The 25,142-nt window shown below is 35.4% G+C and overlaps 1 protein-coding gene across 6 annotated transcripts in view; it reads left to right on the top strand.

Annotated features, from left to right (window-relative positions):
* The window catches only part of ANAPC10 (anaphase promoting complex subunit 10), a 148,481-nt gene that overhangs the window by 18,395 nt on the left and 104,944 nt on the right, over positions 1 to 25,142 (top strand). For all 6 annotated transcript variants that reach the window (XM_011987144.1, XM_011987148.1, XM_011987145.1 and 3 more), the window contains one exon: positions 14,801 to 14,921. In XM_011987144.1, the coding sequence (XP_011842534.1) occupies positions 14,801 to 14,921 (121 nt within the window). The remainder of the gene's footprint in view (positions 1 to 14,800; positions 14,922 to 25,142) is intronic.

The following is a 25,142-nucleotide window of genomic DNA, read 5'->3' on the forward strand; positions in this document are numbered from 1 at the left end:
ACCTCAGGTGATCCGCCTGCCTCGGCCTCCCAAAGTGCTGGGATTATAGGTGTGAGCCACGCACCCAGCCATGTATTCAATGTTTAGTTCCCACTTATAAGTGAGGACATGCACTATTTGGTTTTCTGTTTCTGTGTTGTCTTAGGATGCCAGCCTCCAGCTGCATCCATGCTGCTGCAAAGGATATGATTTCATTCTTTTTTATGATTGTGTGATGTTCCATGGTGTATATGTACCATATTTTCTTTATCTAGTCCACTGTTGATGGGCATCTAGATTGAATTCCATGTCTTTGCTATTGTGAATAGTGCTGCAGTGAACATGTGTGTGTATTTGTCTTATGGTGAAATGATTTAAATCCCTTTGAGTATATAACCAGTAATAGGATTGCTTGGTTGAATAGTAGTTAATGTTTTAAATTCTTTGAGACATCTTCAAGCTGCTTTCCACAATGGCTGAACTAATTTACATTCCCACTAGCAGTGTATAAGCATTGCCTTTTTTTCACAACTTCACCAGCATCTGTTATTTTTTTGACTTTTTAATAATAAACATTCCGACTGGTGTGTGAAATGGTATCTCATTGTGGTTTTGATTTGTATTTCTCTAGTGATTAGTGAGGATGACCATCTTTTCATATGCTTGTTGGCTGTATGTCTACTTTTGAGGAATGTCTGTTCATGTCCTTTGCCCATTTTTTAATAGAGTTGCTTTTTTCTTGTAAATTTAAGTTCCTTATAGATTCTGGATATTAGACTTTTGTCAGATGCATAATTTGCAAATATTTTTTCCCATCCTATAGGTTATCTGTTTACTCTGTTAATAGTTTCTTTTGCTGTGCTGAAGCTCTTTCGTTTAATTAGGTCCCACTTGTCAATTTCCATTTTTGTTTTAATTGCTTTTGGAGTTTTTGTCATGAAATCTTTATTAGGTCCTATGTTCTAGGTATTTCTAGGTATTTCCTAGGTTTTCTACCTGGGACTTTATAGTTTTTGGTTTTACATTTAGGTCTTTTATAAATCTTGATTATTGTATATGGTGAAAGGGAGGGGTCTAATTTCAATCTTCTGCATATGGCTAGCCAGTTATCCCTGTACAGTTTATTGAATAGGGAGTTCCTTCCCCATTGCTTGTTATTGCCAACTTTGTTGAAGATCAGATGTAGATATGCAGCTTTATTTCTGGGTTCTCTAATCTGTTCCATTGGTCTCTGTGTCTGTTTTTGTACCAGTACCATGCTCTTTTGGCTACTGTTATTTTGAGGTATAGTTTGAAGTTGGGTAATGTGATGTCTCCAGCTTGTTCTTTTTGCTTGGTATTGCTTTGGCTATTGAGGCTCTTTTTTGGTTCTATATGAATATTGGAATAGTTCTCTAATTCTGTGAAAACTGTCAGTAGTTTGATTGGAATAGCATTGAATCTGTAAATTGCTTTGGGCAGTTATGACCATTTGTTTTTTAAACAATATTGATTCTTCCTATCCATGAGCATGGGATATTTTTCCATTAGTTTGTGTCATATCTGATTTCCTTCAGCAGTGTTTTGTAATTCTTGTAGAGATCTTTTGCTTCCTTGGTTAGCTGTATTCTCAGGTATTTTATTCTTGTTTGTGGCTGTTTTGAGTGGAATTGTGTTCTTGATTTGGCACTTAGCTTGGATGTTACTGGTGTATAGAAATGCTATTGATTTTTGTATATTGATTTTGTATCCTGAAACTTTGCTGAAGTTGTTCATCAGATCTAGGAGTCTTTGGGCAGAGACTATGGGGTTTTCTAGGTAGAGAATTACACTGTCTGCAAACAGAGACGGTTTGACTTCCTGTCTTCCTATTTGAATGCCTTTTAATTTTTCTCTTGCCTGATTGCTGTGGCTAGGACCTCTAGAACTATGTTGAATAGAAGTGGTGAGAGTGGGCATCCTTGTCTTGTTCTGGTTCTTAAGGGGAATGCTTCTTCCAGTTTTTGCTCAGTATGATGTTGGCTGTGGGTTTGTCATAGATGGCACTTCTTATTTTGAATTATGATCCTTCAATGGCTAGTTTATTGAGGATTTTTAACATGAAGCAATGTTGAATTTTATTGAAAGCCTTTTCTGCATCTCTTGAGATGATGATGTGGTTTTTGTTTTTCGTTCTGTTTATGTGATGAACGACATTTGTTGATTTGCATATGTGGAGCCTGTCTTACATCCCAGGAATAAAGCCTCCTTGATTGTGGTGGATTAGCATTTTTTTGATGCGCTGCTGGATTGAGTTTGCTAGTATGTTATTGAGGATTTTTGTGTCGATGTTCATCGAGAATATTGGCCTGAGGTTTCTTCTTTTACTGGGTCTTTGCCAGGTTTTGGTATCAGAGTGATGCTGGCCTTAGAATGAGTTAGGGAGGAGTCCTTCCTTCTCAGTTTTTTGCAATCATTTCAGTAGGATTGATACCAACTTTTTCTGTACTCTGGGGTTCTCTGAATTTCCTGAATTTGAATGTTAACCTCTTTAGTGAGGTTGGGGAAATTTTCATGGACAATAACCTCAAATATATTTTCCAATTTGCTTGTTGTTTCTCCCTCTCTTTCGGGGACCCTATTGAGTTGTAGGTTTGGTCTCTTTACATAATCTCCTATTTCTCCGAGGTTTTGCTCATTTAAAAAAAAATTCTTTTTAATTTTTGTCTAACTGAATTGATTTGAAGAACCCGTCTTTGTGCTGTAAGGTTCTTTCCTCAGCTTGGTCCATTCTGCTGTTAACACTTATGAATGTATTATGAAATCTTTGTAGTGAGTTTTTCAGCTCTATCAGATTAGTTTGATTCTTTCTTAAAATAGCTATTTCGTGTTTCAGCTCTTGATTCATTTTACTGGATTCCTTAGATTCCTTGGATTGGGTTTCAACTTCCATCTGCATCTTGATGTTCTTCATTGCCATCTAGATTCTGAATTCTGAATTCCAAATGTCTGTCATTTCTGTCATTTCAATGTGGTTAAGAACCATTGCTGGGCAACTAGTGTGCTCATTTAGAGGTGAGAAGACACTCTGTCTTTTAGACTTGCCACAATTCTTGCTCTGTTTTTTTCTCATCTGTGTGGGAAAATGTTCCTTTAATCTTTGAAGTTGCGGTCTGTTAGATGAGCTTCTTTGCTTTTATCTTCTTTGATGTCATGGAGGATTTGACTGTGGTGCAAGTTGGGTTTAGTTGACTGGCTTCATTTCTGGATGATTTCAGGATACCAAGGCTCAGCTCAGCACTTGTGGGTTGAATGCGGTAATCCAGAGGGCCTTTGACCAGACCCAAAACCTTGTTCTCTGGCCCTTCAATTTAAGCAACTGCTGCACTGGAGGGGCCACGGTGTTCTCAGTCTGCTGGCAACAACACTCCAATGAGGGGTGCAGTCAAAGCAGTCAGGGGAAGTCTGTGGGCAGATGTATGCTGGCAGCAGCCCATCTGCAAAAGCTTTCTGATGGTTAGGTGGGGTCTATTGGTGAAAAAACTGTGTCAGTGGCCGCCGGGAAGCACCCCAGTAGGTCTTCTGAGGCTGTGCTGCAATCAGACATGGCCAAGCAGGGACCCTGGGAGAGACTGGCAGACAAGGTGTTGCTCGGATCAGACTGGCCCCATTCCATGGGTAAGATAGCCCTATCTTGTCCAGGTCCAACAGTCAACAAAGGCCAAAGCCACCTAGAGGTACATGGCAGTCCTTAGGGGACAGGCATCCCTGGCTGTGCTCCACTGCAGCCATTCCCATGCCCAACCCTCTGGGCTCCACACAGGCTGGGGTCCTGTGCCTGCTAACTCTCCCAAGCAGCACTCCCTGCTAGTTCAGATGCCCGTGAGGGTTATGCGGCCTCCTGCAGCTAGAATTCTGGGGATACGTGGTGAGAGTGGACTACTCCATGCCTATTTAATTAATTCCTTCCCCAGGAGCTGCTCAGGGCCAGAAATGAGTCCTGGTGCTCAGCAACCCCATTCAGGGTTCCTAGCTTACTACCCTTTCAGCCCAGGGTCTGCTTGGTCCTCCCTGTGTCCACTCTCAGTGCCTTCCTTCTGACAGTCTGCTCAGAGTATGCCTGTCTTCTTGATGGTCTGGTCTCTTGGTGAATGAAACTCTTCCTGGCTGCATCTAGTTGGCCACCTTGGCTCTGATCAACCCTGAGGTTCTTTTTAAATAAAAGTTTTATTTCTTAAGATGGTTGCTAAAATTAAAATGACAGTTAAGTACTAGTCTCTTTATAGTAAATAATAAATGTATTATAAAGTTATAGTTCTATATTTAATCCACTTCTCCTCCTTCCTTTTGAAGAGTGTAAACTCAAGATGGGAAAAGAGGACAAAGCCAGAAGTGTGAAAGATATTTAAGTAGTTTTAGTTGACAATGAGTTTAGTTTCAGTTAACAGCGTGATGTGATTGCTAAAAAAGCTAGTATGATTTTGGGATGCAATAAAGTAACCATAGAATGTATGAAGACCTCCTGGTGTATTGTATTCCGTGTCAGCTTCCCCTGCTAACACTGATAAAGAAGGTCTAGGATGTGCTCAGAAGAGAGTAGACAGAATAGGGGATTGAAGCCAAACCATAATAAAAAAAAAATTTGGAACATATGGTCTGCCGAAAACTTTAGGGGACATGGTAGCTTTCTTTCCATAATTTGAAGGATTTATATTTTGTGGAGGAATTAGATTTTTTTGTATGTGTCACCTCATAAGAAAAAACTTCATCCAAAAGGTAAGAGCTGCACGAAGACCAGTTATGGCTTAGTATAAAGAAAACTTTTAAAAATTGGAACTGATCAAAGATAATTTGCTTGATAGTAACAGTTGTTACCTGTCAGAAAAGTTTTGAACCTGGGTATTTATTGGAATAAGTAATGGTTAGATACGTGATCCTCTAAGCTCATGTTTAGTCCTAATGGTTCTGATTAGGTCTAATTAAAATACATTATGCTTCACTTACTGAATGTGTTTAGCATACTTTTTTTGTGAAATAGCTTTAAATGTTAGAATATGAACATAATTTAAAGTTTGAAGTATTTCCAAATTCAAGAATAGACACACTAGCAATTAAGTATCACAGGGCCTATACATGGAAAATCTAATTTGGAACATTTTCATAGTTCTTGATTTTTTTTTGGAGGAATCTCCTGTTCTGTCAGCCGTGCAGAAATTGCAAAGAAATAATCTTCATAAAAATGTGAATAGAATATATTAAAAACTGTTACCTATTACATAAATAAATGAAGGGAAAAAGGCCTCTGCCCTCCTCAAAAAGAGAGGTAATTTTTCTTGGCAGTTAGGAGAAAAAAGTCTTAAGGGGGAAGGAAAAAATATAATAAGAAAATGAAATGTTCTTTGAGTGTGTAATTTTGTGCTTAAATGGAAAATAGAGAAGCTTTTTGCTCTTATGAAAGATAAAGTGAATTATTTTCTATTTGTAAAGAGCTAATTCTCTTGGGAAGAATTTCAAAATTTGTTAATAATTTTTTTAAGGAAAATTGGGGAGTAATTTAGTTTAATATGGATTATATGGATTAATGTACTTGTTTGCTGATTTAAAATACTGTTTGCTGATAAATACTGAAATATTAAGCTGAGTAAGAACAAAGCAAAATTTGTGCTTTTGTTTGATCTGCCTTCATCAAAATTCCTACAAATTTTATTAAATGTAATCTTGATATTTTTGTCATGGTAATAACAATTATACATTTTTAAATTACATTAAAATAATTTCTGTGTCACAAAGAAATTTATTGAAATAGAAAAGGATAGAAGAATGCTGAGAAAAATATTGAAAAGTTATGCTGGTTTGCTTCATTTTCAAGAGAAATTTTGATAGTTTACTAATGAAAGATAAATTATAAATTTTTTAAAAACCTGTATTTCCTAAAACCTGGGTTGAATGAAAACATTGATAGCAATAAACTCCATTATCATTTAAAGCACTTTGAACAGAAAGTACTTTATAAATTTAATAAAATCCTATATATACTTAAATACCAACGTATGTATGGGTGTAAATTGCTTAAGCCAAATCATACAAATTAGTTTATTTACCCCCCTCCCCAAATTACACTGTTGATAAATATTAAACTTTATAATTTTGTGAAATTTATACTTTTGCTTGATCATCTCTTTGGATTAATTTTAGGTTTTTAAAAAGTATCAGGTAACAGGTGAACAACAGGACCTATTGCCTGGTAGCACTAGAGTTTCAGCAGCTTAGGTATCTTTGTAAAAAAGCATTTGTGCAATTATAGAATACTTTATTGCATTTTTCCCTTATTTTTAAAAGTAGAACAAATGAAAAAATTAAAGTGCTGATGTCATTTAAAAAAAAATAGGTTGGGTGCAGTGGCTCACGCCTGTAATTCCAACACTTTGGGAGGCTGAGGTAGGAGGATTGTTTAAAGCCAGAAGTTCAAAACTAGCCTAGGAGATAAAGCAAGATTCTGTTTCTACAAAAAATTTAAAAAATTACCTGGGTGTGGTGGTACATACCTGTAGTTTCAGCTACTCAGGAAGCTGTCATGGATCGCTTGAGCCAGGAGTTTGAAGCTGCAGTGAGCTTTTGTCATACCACTGCACTCCAGCCTGGGTGACAGAGCGAGACCCTGTCTCCTAAAAAAAAAAAAAAAAAAAAAAATACATAATAGATGCTAGGCTTAATCACAGTATATTAATACTTGTGAATACATTATAAATCATTAGACTCAACTAGATATTCATTGGACTTTCCTGGTCACCTACATATTGAATTATGAACACCAAAAGGAAATGTTAAATATTTATTGTCAAAGATTGTGACTGAACCATCTAGTATAATTTAGGATTGTGATTTAGGATTGGGTAGATTTTTTTAGCGCTTGAGAACTAACTTTTCTACCTTTATTATATAAATTCAGTATTCAGCTTTCTTCCATTTAATCTTCATCCATGTTTTCATGAACTTTATTGAAAAAAATTGTATTACAAACAAGTTTGAAAGAGGTTCAATTTGGAGTTTATATTTTGTTAAACAAACTATTTGGTTCCTTAGATGTTTTTTTCTTCACATAGAAAATAAGCAACTCTTGATTTATGTAGCAGTTTCTCAGCTAGTTGAGCATGTAGGTTTTAGAAATAATTTATATGTATTACTGATCTGTTAAGGTGAACATATATTGTAACATATATAAAGTAACATTATTTTATATCTCATTGTCTTTTTAAATTAGAACAAGCTGTTTCTCTGCTCTGGATGAGGACTTGGTGGGGAGCATATAGCACATTTTTTGGTAACATACCCAGTTTTCTGTTTATTTCAAATGGCAAAATATATTTTAGAAATAGACATGTTCAGTTCTAGTGAATACTGAAAGCCTGAATCTTGCTTTGAAGTTTCTTTTAAGGTTTATTCCTCTCCCTAAACTTGGGCCTGTTGCAAGTTGGGTGTAGTTTGCTTCACTTACCCTGCCTAGTTTTTTTTTTGTTTTTTTTTTGTCCTTTCACATTTCTGAATTTGTTAGATCTGCTAGTATGGGAACGAAGAAGAGGTCAGAAAAGAAGGAAAGTCTGTAATTGCCAGTTCTGTCTTGGTGATATAGCATTGGTGTTCTCTGTACCTGGCTATATATTTAAAGCTATTATCTTATGGATGCTTTTGCGGGTTCAGAGAATCAGCCACCACATTCACTTAATGCTATGGATGATTCATCTGCAGTTCTCTTATTGAGGGTATATTAATCATCTTCTTTTTCACATGGTAGTACCTCCAGCTTCCTGATGAGGATTATTCATCCTTTCTAGAAAGAAACTAAGGTAACCTTTCAGGTTATCAGGTTATGAAGTTCCCTTTTCCCAGTTTCCTGAGACGTTTTTGGATTTTCTCAAATGCCTTTTCTATATCTATTCATACGGATCATATAGTTTTTCTTTATTCTGTTGAGATGGTAAATAATCAAATTCAATATTTAATTATTTATTTAATATTTATTCTGTTGAGATGGTAAGTAATAAACAATAAAGATTTTTTTATTTGTAGTAAAATATTTAATATAAATTTACCGTTATAGCCTTTTTATTTTATTTTTTGAGACAGAGTTTTGCTCTTGTTGCCCAGTCTGGAGTGCAATGGCATGAACTTGGCTCACTGCAACCTCCGCCTCCTGGGTTCAAGCGATTCTCCTGCCTTAGCCTCCCAAGTAGCTGGGATTATAGGCATGCGCCACCACGTCCGGCTAATTTTGTGTTTTTAGTACAGACGGGGTTTCTCCATGTTGGTCAGCTGGTCTCGAAATCCTGACCTCAGGTGCTCTACCCTCTTCAGCCTCCCAAAGTGTTGGGATTATAGGCATGAGCCACTGTGCCTGACCAGCCATTTTTAAATGTACAGTTCAGTGTCCTTAAGTACATTTCAGTGTTGTGCAACCAATACCACCTCCATCTTCAGAACTTTTCATCATCCTGCGTGGAACCCATTAAATCATAACCATCCAATTTCCTCTTCTCTCCAGCCCATGATAATCAGTGTTTTATTTTTTGCTTCTATGTATTTCACTGTTCTAGGGACCTGATATAAATGGAATTATACAATATTTGTCCTTTGGTGTCTGACTTATCTCACTTAGCCTAATGTTTTCAAGGTTCATTCATGTTGCAGCATGTGTCAGAATTTTATTCCTTTTTAAGAATGAATAATATTCCATTGTATGACTGTGCCACATTTTGTTTATCCATTCATTTTTCAGAAGACATTGGGTTGTTTCTACCTTTTGGCTGTTGTAAATAATACTGTTATGAACATTGGTGTGCAAATATCTGTTCAAGTACCAGATTTCACTTCTTTTATATATATATCCGGAAGTGGAATTGCTGGATCATATGGTAATTCTGTGTTTAAGTTTTTGAGGCACCTCTATACTGTTTTTCACAGCAGCTGTACCATTTTACCTTCCTGCTGGTAATGCACAAAAGTTCCAGTTTCTCCACGTCCATGCCAACATTTGATGATAGTCATCCTAATGAGTCTATCTCATTATAGTTTTGATTTTCATTTCCCTCATGATTTGTGATATCAAACATTTTTTCATGTGCTTCCTGGTTATTTGTGTATCTTCTTTAGAGAAATGACTACTTAAGTCGCTTCCCTCTTTTTACACTGGGTTGTCTTTTTGTTGTTAAGCTGTAAGACTTCTTTATATGTCCTGCTGCAGTTGCTCAGCTTTGCCATTGTAGTGTTAGCTCCCATAGACAATGTATATGACGGAGTATCACTTGGTTTCAATAAAATTTTGTTTATAAAAATAGGTGGTGGTCCACATTTGGCCTGCAAGGTGTAGCTTACCAAGCCCTGCTTTAGAGCAGCAGTTCTCAAACTTTTTAGTCTCAGTACTGCTTTAAACTCTTACTAAGTGCTCCAGAAATCTTTATATATCTATCTCATTATTTACTATTTTAGAAATTATAGATTAGAAACTTTAAATTGTTTATTCACTAAAAATAAACAATAATTAACCTATTATGGGTTAACAACATAAATAACAATTTTATGAAAAATAACTGTCTCTTCCCAAATAAACAACAGCAACAAAAAATAGAAGAGTGTCATTGTTTACATTTTTTCGTGAACCTTTTTGGTTCACAAAAAAACAGCTGGAGTCTCATTTCTGCTTGTTCATTAAATCTGTTACAACATCCCATGTCAGATAGCCTCTGGAAAACTCTACTACATATTGATAAGAGAATGATTCTGAAAAAGGCAAATTACGTCTTAATAATATTAAGAAAATAGTTCTGACCTTGCTGATCCTCTGAAAGAGTCTTGAGGTCCTCCGCAGGTCCCTAGACTACTCTTTAAGATCATTTCTCTTGGGCAAGATTAGCCTCATTACTAAGGCTTGACTCGTATGGGATCGCAAACGAATGTCTTAGGTATTTAAAGAGGACTTTCCACTTTGGTTATTGGGAGCTTTAATGATTCACAGTCCTCTGTGCCCGCTGGAAATTGTTTAGCTTACTGCTTTCCAGTAATTGTTCTTTCCCCAGTGCTTGTTCTTTGCCTATCCTTGTGAAGTTTTGCTGTATGCCTGTTCATATTGTGTTCAGGCGTAAAATGAAGGGGACCCCATGTATATTTCTGGAGTTTTCCTTTGTGTAGCTCCTTCGTCATCAATTCAGTAGACTGCCAGATTCTCTTTGGCTTCTCCCTCTTCACATTGCAGTCCCGAAATTGCCTGCAGCCAAAAACCTACTTGTTTGTAGGTCTCACCTCTTGTGTTTCCTTTCTCTCAGGACCTAGAGGCCTGTGTTGCCTGTTGCTCAGCATCTGTGGATGCTTCAGATATGTTCTCCAGTATTCTAATTGTCTGTGGTGGGAAGGCAAATCATGTAGCAGTTAACCTTCATGAGCAGACATCTCGGACTTTCTTGTTTTATTTTATTTTACTTTTTCTTAAGACCGTATCTGCTGAAAATTGTGCATTTGGTCTCATATATCCTTTCAAAACATGGTCTTTGTTTTGTAGTCTTCAGTGAAAACTTTCATTTTAGCATCCTGTTAACATTGATACAGAGGACATTTTTCACTTCTTTTTTTGAGGTGGAGTCTTGCTTTGTCACCAGGCTGGAGTGCAGTAGCCCAATCTTGACTCACAGCAACCTCCACCTGCTGGGTTCAAGCGATTCTCCTGCCTCAGCCTCCCCAGTAGCTGGTACTACAGGCACACACCACCGTGCCCAGCTAAGTTTTGTATTTTTAGTGGAGACAGGATTTCACCATGTTGGCCAGGATGGTCTCAATCTCTTGGCCTCATGATCTACCTGCCTCTGCCTCCCAAAGTGGTGGGATTACAGGTGTGCGCCACTGCGCCTGGCCCGCATTTGTAACTTTTATACCAGGAACATATATGGAAGAATATAGTTATTTATAAATATTTGCTTCTGATTTAAACAACTATGTGGACTCTGTTTATTTTGTCTCAACCTCCTGGTAATGTATCTAGCATGTTAAGAAGAATGATTTTAAAAACATGTTTTGTAACTATTTTGTTTTTTTACATTTAACTTTAAATGTAAAGCTATCATCTATCAAATACATTTAGCTTTAAGTTTTGTACCTTAGGGTTTATTAGTTACTCTTATATAATGTTGTCACATAGACCTGGATTAAGTTCTGGCTCTGTGTTTTACTAGATGTGTAAACAAGGACCACTTGCTTAACCTGATGTGAACCTCAGTTTCTTCATTACAGACACAGTAATGCTGTATTAATTAGAAATCAGAACTTCTAGTAACAGAGCTTTTGATAATGGTGTTTTCTACAAGGTGGAAATTTATTTCTTCTACCTCTTTGTGTAAGAGGAGCCTGGCAGTCCAGAAGTGGTATGGCAGCCTCACAGTGTGTTTGTGGACCCAGTTCCCTTCTCTTTTTACATTCCTTCATTCTTAGCTTGTAGATTTTATCCTCAAGGTTGTCTTATGGTTCAAGATGCCTACTGGAATTCCACCTATCATGTCCATATCCCAGGCAGCAGGAAGGAGTAGATGTGAAAGGTAAAGGGGGCATGTTTTTCTTTTAAAGAAACCTTCTTTAGTACACACCATCATTTTGTTTAAATCTTATTGGCTATAACTTAGTCATATGGCTATACCTAACTTTAAGGGAAGTTGGATCTTTTAGCCAGATATTATGAAGAAAGAGGGGATAAAGGGATTTTAGGTTAGGCATCTAGGAATATCTGTCACTAATGTCTTCCATCGGAATTTCATGGGTTTCAAACCCGATGAGAAATTATTCAGTAGGTGCTCGTATCTGCGGTAGCAGGAGGAGGCCAAAATACCAACTTTATAAAATGGACAGAACTGATGTTTGAGAAATATAACTGCATTATATCTTCAGTCAAGCGTGTTTCCTATTATTGAACCCTAGAATTAAACAGTCTTACCTATCCAGTTATACCACTGGACTAGGTAGCATGTGCCTTTATTAAATTGGTGGCCTGAAAGAACAAAGCAAATGTTTGGTTCCTGCTAGAAGCTCTTTCTCAAGAGAAAGGGTGTAGTGAATGAGGGGATAGAGAGCATCCAGGAGTGTTACTTATGTCATCAGAAATAGGGAAGTATTGCCCTCTTCCTTCCCCGCTCTTGTAATATCTTATGCTACAAATATAGCATGATGCCTGGCATATAGTGAACATTCACTATGGAGTGATTATTATTATACTGATGGTTTTGAGCAGTTTGAGCTACTGCCACTATGTGTAATAGTCTGTACGTTTAATGGTATCACATACATTGCTATTTGTATAAAAATAGCATGCTTTTCCATGAAATACTATTTTTAAAATTCATCATGAGATAAAATTGATCAATGGTTTTAAAATTTTTTACTCTACCTTTTAATTGTTTTAAACTTCTGGTGAGGTCACAGTTTCCTATGCAAATTTAGTGAAACTATTTATATAGCAAATCATACATACGATTTCTGTGGGTATGTGAACCTTACGATAATAACTCATGGCTTAGATAAAATTTAAAGAACTACAGACACCTACCTATTACTGTAAACTTGCATCAATGACTATTGAATGAACCAAGCACAATTAATTAAAAGGAAGTTTTGGTTAAAATCATGTGAGGTAGACAGATACATTTTTTAATTTCAACAGTGCCCTCCTACTAGCTTTTTGACCTTAAGCCAGTTACTAACCTGAGTGTTATGGTTTGTTTGTTTTTTTTTTTATCAGAAAAACAGAGATAATAATAGTTCCTATTTGACAACATTGAGAAATAAATGAGACAATATGTATAGAGCATTACTTCTGGGTCAGACACAAAATATTCACTTGCTCTTTGCTGTTACTGTTTTTCTTATCATTAGTATTTTAATATTCTTTGCTTTTCTAACCTTGCCCTGATCATCTTGAAGGCAGTGAATAAGTGTACCTGAATTTCACAATTTAGAAATGTAATTATTCTGAGCAAAAAACTTGATCCTTTAGATCTGCCTTTCTTTTCTTCCTTAAAAAAAAAGTTCTTAAGAGCCATCTTCGTGATCTTTGATCTCTTCATAAGAAGAAAGATCATTTACTTCCTGCTTATGGCTCATCAAGGAAAAAGGTCTTCAAAAATTTCCTTTCTTTCTTTGCTTCCTCTCCTGTCTCCTTCCGGGCTCAGCAGAGAGAAAGATGTCAGTTTGATACCTTTGGCCTCTTTTAAAAACCTAGTAATGGTATTTATCCTGTCAGCAGTTCCTGGGTATTTAGTGTTTTACCTCTTGATCTGAGGAAAAGTCTTTAACTTTCCGTATTGCTTTCTAAAGAATAGCTTAGGCTGCAGAAGTTTGGTCTCCTCACTAAGAGCTACAGAGCCCCTGCTGTTTTTATAGGCTGACTTTTGACACAGACTACTTCTGTTCAAGGAGCTCATTGTTACTAAGTTAGTGCCAGTTTATACTAGAACTTAACTTTTAAAGCACATGTAAATAGATTTCTTAATGGGTTTTTGGGTAGGTTTTTAAGATCACCTAGATATATATATATATTTTTTTCCTGGTGGCCAAATAGCACATGCTCATTTTGAAAAATTGTTCAGAAAATATAAAAATCATAAAGAAGAAAATAAAGATCTCCTATGGTCCCATCCCACGAAAGCAGTCAGTTTTACTATTTTTGGGTAATTCCACCTAGGTCTTTTTCTATACACAAATATAGATTTACATGCCTTTAAAAAATTGTTGTTTTCCCCCAAATGTGATTCTTTTGCATATGTTGTTTTATAATCTTCTTTTTTCTAGTGTAACTATATATGTACATGATTTTTTAAAATAGTTGTATAGCAGTTCATTGAGTGGATATAATGTAATTTATTTAACCAAAACCTTATTGCCATGGATATTTAGGCTGTTTTTAATTTGTTAGTGATTTAATCACAGGACAAGATTTTTCTGCATCCATTTTTTCTCCAAGGCCAGCCTTCATTAGACATCAGTGTTTGAGTGTTTGTGTTACTGTATTTTAATGCATTCTCAGAAGTTTGAGTTAGTGGGTCAAAGGTTGTGTTTCTACTAACTGGCGATGAAAGCACCCTTTTCTAATCAAATTTGAGTGTTATCAGTCATTTAAATATTTTCCAATATGATGATAAAACTTATATCTCTGTGTGTTTTAATTTCTCTTTCTTTGATTATTAGATGTTGAACACATTTTCATGTTTTTTTTTGGCCACTTGCATTTTTTCTGAGGTTCATTTTCTATTATATATTTTTTCTTTCCCTAGGATATGTATGTTTTAAAATCAATAGCAAAAGAAAGAAAGAAAAAAATCAACAGCAAAATTATGTTTCTTGCATTAAAACTAGGTTGTTCTATTTTTTTAAAAAGTAGTTTTCTCTTTGCTGGACTCAGTTCCTCACTTAGCTAGTTATTTTCAAGTATTAATATAGGAAATGAAGTACATACCTAGCAAAGGAAACCAAACTTATGAGAATAATTTCTTTGTCTAAAATACAAATGAAGTGGATGGAAATCCTTAATGCTTGTTTGCATGATAAAGTACCTAATTTGGCTTAACTGATCCTTCTTTGCTTGCTTCTGGCTCTTGACCATGTTCTACATAGGAGATGTCTGTATAATAAACATATTATCTGGACCTATATTTAACATATTATCTGGACCTATATTTTTACATTTTTCATTTTTATTGTTGAAATTAAAAGATATGAAAATGTTGATTCAAATACTCCTTTTAGCAAACTATGATTTTTGAAGTCAGAAGATAAGATGCATTGGAAATCTTTTCATATGATGAAGTGCATGTTATTTTTACTTTATTGCTTTTAGAAGAAAAACAACAGTGAAGACATTATGTATTTATGCAGACTACAAATCTGATGAAAGCTATACTCCAAGCAAGATCTCAGTCAGAGTAGGAAATAATTTTCACAACCTTCAAGAAATTCGGGTATGTCTTTCAAATTTTTAAAAATATGTCATCCTTTAACTTTTACTTATTAGAAGATAGTCACAGTTGACATTACATTAGATATGTTAAAATGTTAATATATAAAAGGAAAATATTGGAGAAAACATGTTTGAGTGTAAAATTTATTTTCTTCTGAATTCTGATTGTTCTCTTTATTTTTTCCACAATATTTTATTATTGAAATTATCAGACCTATGGAAAATCTCAAAGAATTGTGCAGTGAACCCCAATATACTCATCTCCTAATTTCTTCAGTTGTTAATATTTTGCTGTATTTGCTTTATTACAATATGTCCATCTAATTTTTTTGTGCGTTTAAAAATAATTTGTGTGTATTTGCCCATTTCACCCCAATTACCAGTGTGATATATTGGTAGATTTATCAACATTTGCTTAATTTTCTTTTTTTAAGATAAAATTTATGCACAATTTTGCATAATCTTAAGTATATTGTTTGGTGAGTTTTGACAAACACATACATTTATGTAATCCCAACTCCTGTTAAAATATAGAACATTTCCACCATTCCAGATAATTCCCTCATATCTGTTCCCAGTCAGTCTTCATCTCTATCTTACCCTCAGAAAGAACTATTATACTGATTTTATAGATTGATTGATTTTTTTTATCATAGATCCATGTTGCCTGTTTTACAATGTCATATGAACAGTCATACAGGATATAACTTTTATGTAAGGCTTCTTTCACTCAGCCTAGGGTTTTTGAGATTCGTCCATGTAGTTGCAAGTGTGACTGCTTCATTCTTTTTTACTTCTGAGTTGTATTTCACTGTTTGAGTATACCACAATATATTTATCCTACGTGAAGTTATTAGGACAGTGCTTTAGTCCTGAAGTATTTCAGAAGTATTTTCAATAACTTTGAACTACGTAATTGTCAAGCTCTGGCTGTTGACATTTTTGGGTCAGAAAATCATTAAGCCTAAATAATCATTAAAATCTGGTGGTTCTGAGAGATTTGGGAAGCACTTGTGATCTTTGAAAGGTCTCCAGTTAAGTTAATTTGTGGTCTTAGTTCTTATTTGACTTAATGTTTATATTAAGACTGTGTCTCTAAATTTATATTTCTTATCGGAGTTAGTAATAAAATACTTAATACAAATGACATGTACTGCATATGTATTGACAGATAAGAACAGGTGAGGATATTGTCCAAGATATTTTTGTTGTTGTTTTGTCCTTTGAGATATTCATTGTCTTTTAAAAAAAATTATTAAATAAAAATTGTATGTATCATGTACAGTATGATGGTTTGAAATATGTATACTTTGTAGAATGGCTAAATAAAGCTAGTTAACATATGCATTACTTTCACATACCACTTTTTTGTGGTGAGAACTCTCAAAATCTACTCTCAGCAATCTTCAAGAATATAACACTTTGTTTATTAGTGTAGTCACTATGTTATATACTGGATCTCTTGATTTTATTCTTCCTATCTAACTGAAATTTTGTACCCTTTGACCAACATCTTCCCAATCCCTCTTTCCATTATAGCCCCTAGAAACTATCATTCTCCTGCTTCTGAGTTCAACTTTTTAATATTCCATATATAAATAAGGTCATGTGGTATCTATCTTTCTGTTCCTGGCTTGTTTCATTTAACAGTAGTGTTCTCCAGTTCCATCCATGCTGCTGCAAATGACAGGATTTCCTTCTCTTTAGGGCTGTACAATATTCCATTGGGTATATATACCCCACAGTTTATTTACCCATTCATTCGTTCATTGATGAATACTTAGGTTGATTCTGTATCCTAGCTATTGTGAATAAAGCAGCAGTGAACATGGGAGTACCATCTTGCTGACATCTGAACTCAAGTTGTTTGTTACTTTGAGCTAACTTTTTGGTCTTCTTATAGACAATTATCTTAACTTACTTTTTTTTTTTTTTTTTGAGACGGAGTCTCACTCTGTTGTCCAGGCTGGAGTGCAGTGGTGTGATCTTGGCTCACTGCAACCTCTGCCTCCCAGGTTCAAACAATCCCCATGCCTCAGCCTCTTGAGTAGCTGGGATTACAGGAATGTGCCACCATGCCCAGCTAATTTTTTCTATTTTTAGTAGAGACGGAGTTTCGCTGTGTTGGCCAGGCTGGTCTAGAACTCTGGCCTCAAGTGATCTGCCTCTCTCGGCCTCCCAAAGTGCTAGGATTACAGGCATGAGCCACATGCTCAGCCCTTACTTTTAAGAAACCTTTCTTGAAAACTAATTTCAGCTTTTGAAAATTTGAAAAATTGTTGTAAATTAGATAGTTTTCTTTTAATTTAAAAGCATTTCTTCTTTTGTCTTCTTTTGTCTGACAGGCCATGCTGGTTGATCTGTACTTCCTGTGCTTGAATAGATTAACAAATAAATCAGCTTGTAGTTTTCTTAAGTTCTTCTGTTCACCCAGTGCTTTTTAAATTCAGAATATTTAAAATTTTTTAAAAATCATAATCAATTTTTTTTTTCCTTTTTTTGACAGAGTCTTACTCTGTCACCCAGGCTGGAGTGCAATGGCCTGATCTCAGCTCACTGCAGCTTCTGCCTCCCGGGTTCAAGTGATTCTCCTACCTCAGCCTCCTTTGTATTTTTAGTAGAGACGGGGTTTTGCCATCTTGGCTGGGCTGGTCTCGAACTCCTGACTTCAAGTGATCCACTCATCTCGGCCTTGCAAAGTGCTGAGACTACAGGTTTGAGCCACCGCACCTGGCCTCTTATTTTTGGACCAACTGACAGCCCTTCTTTTAGTCACATATCTGATACATTTAATTAGTGTTTGGTTCTCTGATGACTTGACATATTAAATTGTACTTCATTAAAAATTTCACATTATCAAATGATTGGATCACTCATACTGATAAACCTTTTGTAAGTAGAGTTGGCTTCTTTTGATATATAACTAAAGATTTATCATATAGCTCCTCAGGCAGTTGTGATAAGTGAAACACTAGCAATAAAATGTTTTGATTTGATATACATGATATATATTTGAAACATCCACTAGATGTCACTGTTGTCCTTTATTCTCTAGTTTCATAGCCTATTTGTAGTAAGTTCAAGACCTCAAGTAATCTTAGTTGTACTAGTTTTTCCTAGAGAATATATATGCAAGAACTCTTTGATGCATTTTTGGGAAGTGTACATATTCATGTGAAATTTCTAGGTATTTGTATTAAAGATGTTTTGTATTCTATTGTAAATTTTACTAACATTAAATAAGGATTTTGAGAAGTTAACAGGAGAAACTTTAAGTGATATTTGGACTTTGTAAAATACTTTTAATCTAGTCTTTGCTTCTATTATGTCATCTAAGTGCTGAAACATTAGCCATATAGAAAAAGAGCTCTTATAGGTAGTCTCTTAATTTTTTCTAAGTGTTTATATTTCTGTTTAGTGACCACATAGCCTCATGAGACCAGTAATACAAAATATTACCAGGTGATAATGTGAGTTGTTTTCCTGGAAAACTTATTGAACATACTACTTTTCTGCAATAGTTCTCACTAAGGAACCATAATTTTTGGATGTTTCTTTAAATTATTAGTGCCTAGCTTTTGCAGCTCATGATATGAATACTTTTATCTTTTAATTATACATCTTTGTATGAGATTTATACTGTTTACCTTTTTTTCTTTCTAAGTTAAATAAGAGCCTGATGGCACTTTGCTTTTTAAGGAAAGATGAAGTAGATCATGATTTTATTTTTTCTGTTATTCTACCACAATATCTAAATATATATAAAAAATCTTTGCTGCTTCTAACTCAGATACTAAAACAAGTAATTAAAATAGTGTGAATTAGGCCGGGCGCGGTGGCTCAAGCCTGTAATGCCAGCACTTTGGGAGGCCGAGATGGGTGGATCACGAGGTAAGGAGATCGAGACCATCCTGGCTAACACGGTGAAACCCCGTCTCTACTAAAAAATACAAAAAACTAGCCGGGCGAGGTGGCGGACGCCTGTAGTCCCAGCTACTCGGGAGGCTGAGGCAGGAGAATGGCGTAAACCCGGGAGGCGGAGCTTGCAGTGAGCTGAGATCCGGCCACTGCACTCCAGCCTGGGTGACAGAGCAAGACTCCGTCTCAAAAAAAAAAAAAAAAAAAAAAAAATAGTGTGAATTTTTAATGAGGTTTTTAGAGTCATCATTTAATTAGTTATAGTACTGATTTAACTGAGTGGAAAATCCACCTAAATCTTTTTATATTTTTCCATGGATGCTTGCCCACTGGAGGGTGTAGTGTAGTGTGTATTGAAATGTTTTAATAGATTTTCCTTTTTTTTTTTTTACTAGAAATTATGAATTTGTTTACTTGAAATGCTTTTTTTTTGTAATTGTTGATTTGAAGTAGTAACTGAAAAAATAGTCTAAGATGAGAAAAGCTGATAGCTACCTTATTTAGCTATAAATTCTTTTCTATCCTATTTTCCTTCATTTTAGTTATGAAGCATGTATTGTATCTAGATCTTTGTTACTTCTATTGATAACTCTCTACAAAGGCATCAGACCCTTCCTTTAATACCCTAGAATGTGTATTTTAACCACTATACCAGAGGACTTAAATTGAACTTTCTGCTAAGTAGTCACAAGATACTAAAACTGAATTTGGCCAAACAGAATATGTTTAATGACAAAATTGAAATTATTTATGCTTCTCATTGTACTTTCTTGTATTCAAAATATCCCATTCCACATAAATTGAAAACCAACAATTTAAGAACATTTTATAAGATGTTTGCAATTTATTGCTTCTACACAAGAGACTGTTTCTGTATAGAAGTGATAATTTAACATTTCTGAGTCTACATTGTCTTTCTTTGCAGAATGCCTCATCTCAGTTGGGTTACTTTTGTGTATGAATTCATGTTATTCAAGAGAAATTTTCAGATCAAGATGGTAGTTTTTAAATTCTTAAATCTTTTGCATTTTAGCATTATGTTTTGATATAATGTTGTTCTTTTCTTTTGCTCTCAGAAGGGAAAATAATGTGTGAGATAATTTTTTTTTTATCATTTAGAGCAACAGACCAAAGAACATTATATTTTAAATGTGACCATTATAGCATTTTAGAAAATATCTCTAGCTGAAATTCAAGGATACTTAAAGTCCTTTTCAATTTGCTAACTAGTTATTGTTGTTTTTAAAAATTACTGTAGAATATTTTGTACTTAAATATGAAACTAAAGTGTTTTTTTAGACTTACTGTGACAGTTCTCAAATTATTTCTATATTGTTATATGAGAAACAACTTGTTAAGGTTAAGTAGATACTTTCAGCATATGTGAAAGTTGTCCTTTGGTTTATTGCTTCTAAAATTTGTGGCCATGAAAGGATAAAATATTGATAGAGCACAAGATCGAGTACTTAAGTGAATTTTAAGCCCTGTTTTTGTCTTCAGATAATAAAGCTGTTACCAAGTGATTTTTTTTTAAAAGAGGCTTGAAATAAGTCTTCAGTGTTAAAGAGAGCTGTAATGTTTTCCCATGGTTTCCTGTGGCCTTTCGCTCTCTACTTGTGTCCTTATTTCAGTAGCACAACCATGTGAGTCCATATATGGTACTTTGACAGAAGTGGTTCATATGTCAGTTCTTCTGATAAAATAATATTTCGTATTATAATTTGAGTTCCACTAATGTATGTGATAGAGTAAGAAGATGCAGCAAAAGCTCTGGCTCTATTCATTGATCCCAAAATCTACTTATATTTACTTTCTTATGAGGGGCCTATTTTAAACAATTTAATATAAAGCGGAATGACTTAGGAAGTATGTATAAATATCAATTGGTTTGATAAGACAGAAAGTGTAATTTATCAAGTCTTTGGAAAAATAGTTTTTGTTGAATTTAGATAGTTTAAAAGATTTTTTTAAAAAAAATTAGTTTCATAACTAACTTTAGTTCATCTTTGAAGTCACTGTAGAATGTTTTGGTGTGATACACATAATTTTTAGGCCAAAAAATGTTGTCTTCTAACTTTCTCCGGAAACAATGTATAGAATTTTTGAAAATGTTTATTTGTTGTATGCATCACTTATTTCTAAAGTAGAGCTGAGGTAACTATGCATTTGGGTTATATTTCCTTTTGGAACTAAAATATGTTATACAGAAAAGTATCATCTGTATTTTTAAGAAGAAGTATCATCTATATTTTTAAGAAACTTTATTGTATCTTGTTTTTGTTTGACCACAAACTTATACTATAGATTATTTAAGAGATGTAGTCTGGCATTTCATACAAAACAGATTCATGCTTTATTCTGTGAATAATGCTGTGGGGCCTGCCAAGTGCCAGGTAATATGTTAGATACTGGGGATACAATAAAGTCACAGTTTCTGCCTTTGAGCACTTCATAGTCTCATGGAAGAGATACGCAAAAAATTCTCAGTTGCCATATAGTATAGTAAGTAACTGGAGGTGGCTATGGGAACACAATGGAATATTGTGTTTAAAAACACAATATTGTTTTGTGGTTTTAAGAGCCCAGTGTTTTAAAAAGCTGAAGAGGTTGATGGTTCAACTGACTGTTTCGGATAAATACAAAGCCTATTCAGGTGCAAAATCAAGTGGAGGCATTCTAGCAGGGTCATGATGTACATAAAGGTATGGAAGCACAGTAGCATGGTATAGTGACAGAAGTACAAGTAATTCAGTCTGCCTGGAAGCTGGATAGGTCTGAGGGAGTGATAAGAAAGACTGAAGAAGTATTTATTCGTTCAACACATTTATTGTGATGTATCATGGCTCCCATACATAAGTTTACATTCTTGTAGGGAAATAAATATAGTATATAATTGTTTCAGTGAAAATGTATAGTCGTATTGTACATAATGTCAGACATTAAATGAGGAAACTTTGACACAGCTTAATCATGGGAATGCTGGAGCTGGAGCACCTAAAGACCAGGTAGGTATAATATTAGCCAGGTAAAAATTATGAGGATTTAATTAAGGCTACAGCAGTTGGGTTCCAGAGGAAGGGATATATTTAAAATAAATTAAAAGGACTTGTGACTGATTGCTACCTGGGATGTATTCAGAATATTGGGTAGAATTCGAATAAGTAGAAAGGGGCATCTAGAATTCTTAGCTTAGGCAACTGGTTGAAAGTTGGCATTTACTAGAAATGGCATACAGAGAGGGAACATTCTGAGGGGGAGGGGCAGAGAGAAAGGGGCTTCGATAATAAGATTAATTTTGGTCACTGATTTCTGGTATCTCTTCAAATGGAGGGATTTTCAGTAGGTAGTCCATGGATAGTAGGGTATGGTATATGGATCTGAACCTAAGGAAAGAAGTCTGGGTTAGAGGTATAGATTTGGGAATCATCAGTGTGTAACTCGAAGTTTAGATATAAAATAAAAGTTCTAGGGCTGGGACCATGAAGATGCCAATATTCAATAATTGAATAGGAAAAGGTTATCCAGTGACGAAAGCTGAGAGGAACTCCCAGAAAGATGAGAAGAAAATTAAGAGAATATGTTGTCACAGAAGCGGAAAGAAGTCAGGAGTATCTAGGCAGATAGGGACTGAAACATTTCCTGTATTTCATGTTTTAATAGGCAGTTTGCTTAATGTAATTTACTTAATGCAATTCTGAACTAAGGTAGTTCTTGAAACTTGTTTAAGCACTCTTTGGAGTAATTGTTTCTAAATTTATAGATTGGGAACTAATGAAATGATTTAATAGCAGGAATTCCATCTTTTCTAATTATAATATTTGTGCCAAATAAGATGATTCTGAGGAGGATTCTTGTGTGTTTCATAATGTGTTGATTTGGAAGGTTTTGTGCTGCTAATGCATACTTAAAGTAAACTTAGAAGTTGATGAATTTTCTTTCAAGAACATTGTCCTGTAAAGGTCACTTTTTTCAAGTGATCTTTTACAGCAGTTATAGAAGACCTACACTGTTTCTTTTAGGCAAAATGGCAATGGTAATAGCTTAGGGCAAAGAAGACAAAAAACCTACAAAATCTAAATTCCCTTTATTTAACCATATGACAGAATATAATTCAATAGAAATATGCATTTTACTTATGAAAATGAAAATGACATGGTTTTAGAAATGTAGATTATCAACCCCTCTTATAAGGAAAACATACTGGGAATATAGCCTGCTGATCAGAGCAGGGTGGGCACCTGTCTGAGAACCTAGCATAGTGTCTGAAACAGTAGGTATTTCATTAAAGTGTTGTTAAATAACCATACTGTTACAGGGCCCCGCCACTTACCCAAACTTGTTAACTTTTGGGTCGGGGGTTTCTGCACTATAGTCTCTCCAGTGGTCGCCAGAAAGATGTTACAAGAAAAGGGGTCCCAATCCAGACCCCGAGAAGGAGTTCTTGTATCTTGTGCAAGAAGGAATTCAGGGCACATCCATAAAGTGAAAGCAAGTTTATTAAAAAAGTAGAGGAATGAAAGAATGGCTACTACATAGAGCAGCCCCGAGGGCTGCTGGTTGCCCATCTTTATGGTTATTTCTTGATGGTATGCTGAACAAGGGGTGGATTATTCATGCCTCCCCTTTTTAGACCATATAGGGGAACTTCCTGACTTTGCCCTGGCATTTGTAAACTGTCATGGTGATGAAGGGAGTGTAGCAGTGAGGACGACCAGAGGTCACTCTTGTGACCATCTTGGTTTTGGTGGGTTTAGGCCAGCTTCTTTACTGCAGCCTGTTTTATTAGCAGGGTCTTTATGACCTGTATCTTATGCTGACCTTGTATCTCATCTGGTGACTTAGCATGCCTTAACCGTCTGGAAATGCAGCCCAGTAAGTCTCAGCTTCATTATACCCAGCTCCTCTTCAAGATGGAGTTGCTCTGGTTTCACACGCCTCTGACATTACCAGCAGTTCATAGGCTTGCTGTTGACCCATGCTTGTGTAGTTTGCTTCAAAAAGATTATCTGGGCAAATCAGATTCCCTGTCTCAGACATTTTAAAAACTTTTAAAATTGCAAAACCATACCATAAAATTTACCACCTAAACCATTTTTTATGCACAGTTAGTTCGGTAGTGTTACATATATGGTATTCACGTGGTTGTGAATACACATTTCCAGAACTTTTTTGTCTTTCAAAACCAAAAATCATTGTCATTAAGTAACAACTCCCAGTTTCCCCCTTCTCCAGGCCCTAGTGAGCACTATTCTAGTTTTTGTTTCTATGAATTTGACTGCTTTAGATACCTCGTATAAGTGAAATCATACAATATTTGTCCTTTTTTGACTAGCTTACTTCACTTAGCATAATGTACTCAAGCTTCATGTTGTATCATGTGACAGGATTTCCTTTATTTATTTTTAAATTTAATTTATTTTTTATTTTTTGAGACAGAGTCTAGCTCTGTCACCCAGGCTGGAGTGCAGTGACATGATCTCGACTCACTACAGCCTCTGCCTCCTGAGTTCAAGTGATTCTCATGCCTCAGCCTCCTGAGTAGCTGGGACTACAGGCACATACCACCATGCCTGGCTAACTTTTGTATTTTTAGTGTAGACAGGGTTTCACCATTTGGGGCAGGCTTGTCTCGAACTCCTGACCTCAGGTGATCCACCCACCTCGGCCTCTCAGAGTGCTGGGATTACAGCCGTGAGCCACCTCAGCAGCCTCCTTTTTTTTTAAAGACCAAAAAATATTCAGCAGGTACAAAATGTGTGTACTTCATTTTGCTTATCTATTCATCTCTCAGCGGTCACTTGGGTTGTTCCCACCTCTTGCCTAGTGTGAATAGTAGTGCTGTGAACAGTGGGTGTTCACGTATCTTAAGATCCTTTATTCATCTCTTTTGGGTATATATGCAGATGTTGGATTTCTGGATCACAAGGTAGTTCTATTTTTAATTTTTTTGCCTTAGAAATTTAACTCAGAAGAAACAGAGGCAAAGTTAGCATTGGCAAGATCTGATACTGAGAGACAGTGATATGGAAAAGGGTGGGTAAGGTGAAGGGCCATGAGCAAACTGAAGTTATAAAGTAAAAGAGTACACCTATAAGATATGGGAAGACACAGAATGGTGTAGAATGAATAAAATAGATGCAAGAGTAGAGACATAATAAGGAGAAAGAAAAATAAACTTGAGCAAGTGTCTGGTGTCTCTGATAGTCTTCATTTACTGACCTCTTTCATACTTGACCACTTTTCCTTGAGTTCCATGTACAGACATATGCACACACAGACATGCGCGTGTGCGCACACACACACA

Source organism: Mandrillus leucophaeus, unplaced genomic scaffold, assembly GCF_000951045.1.
Source record: "Mandrillus leucophaeus isolate KB7577 unplaced genomic scaffold, Mleu.le_1.0 Scaffold301, whole genome shotgun sequence".
NCBI lineage: Eukaryota > Metazoa > Chordata > Mammalia > Primates > Cercopithecidae > Mandrillus > Mandrillus leucophaeus.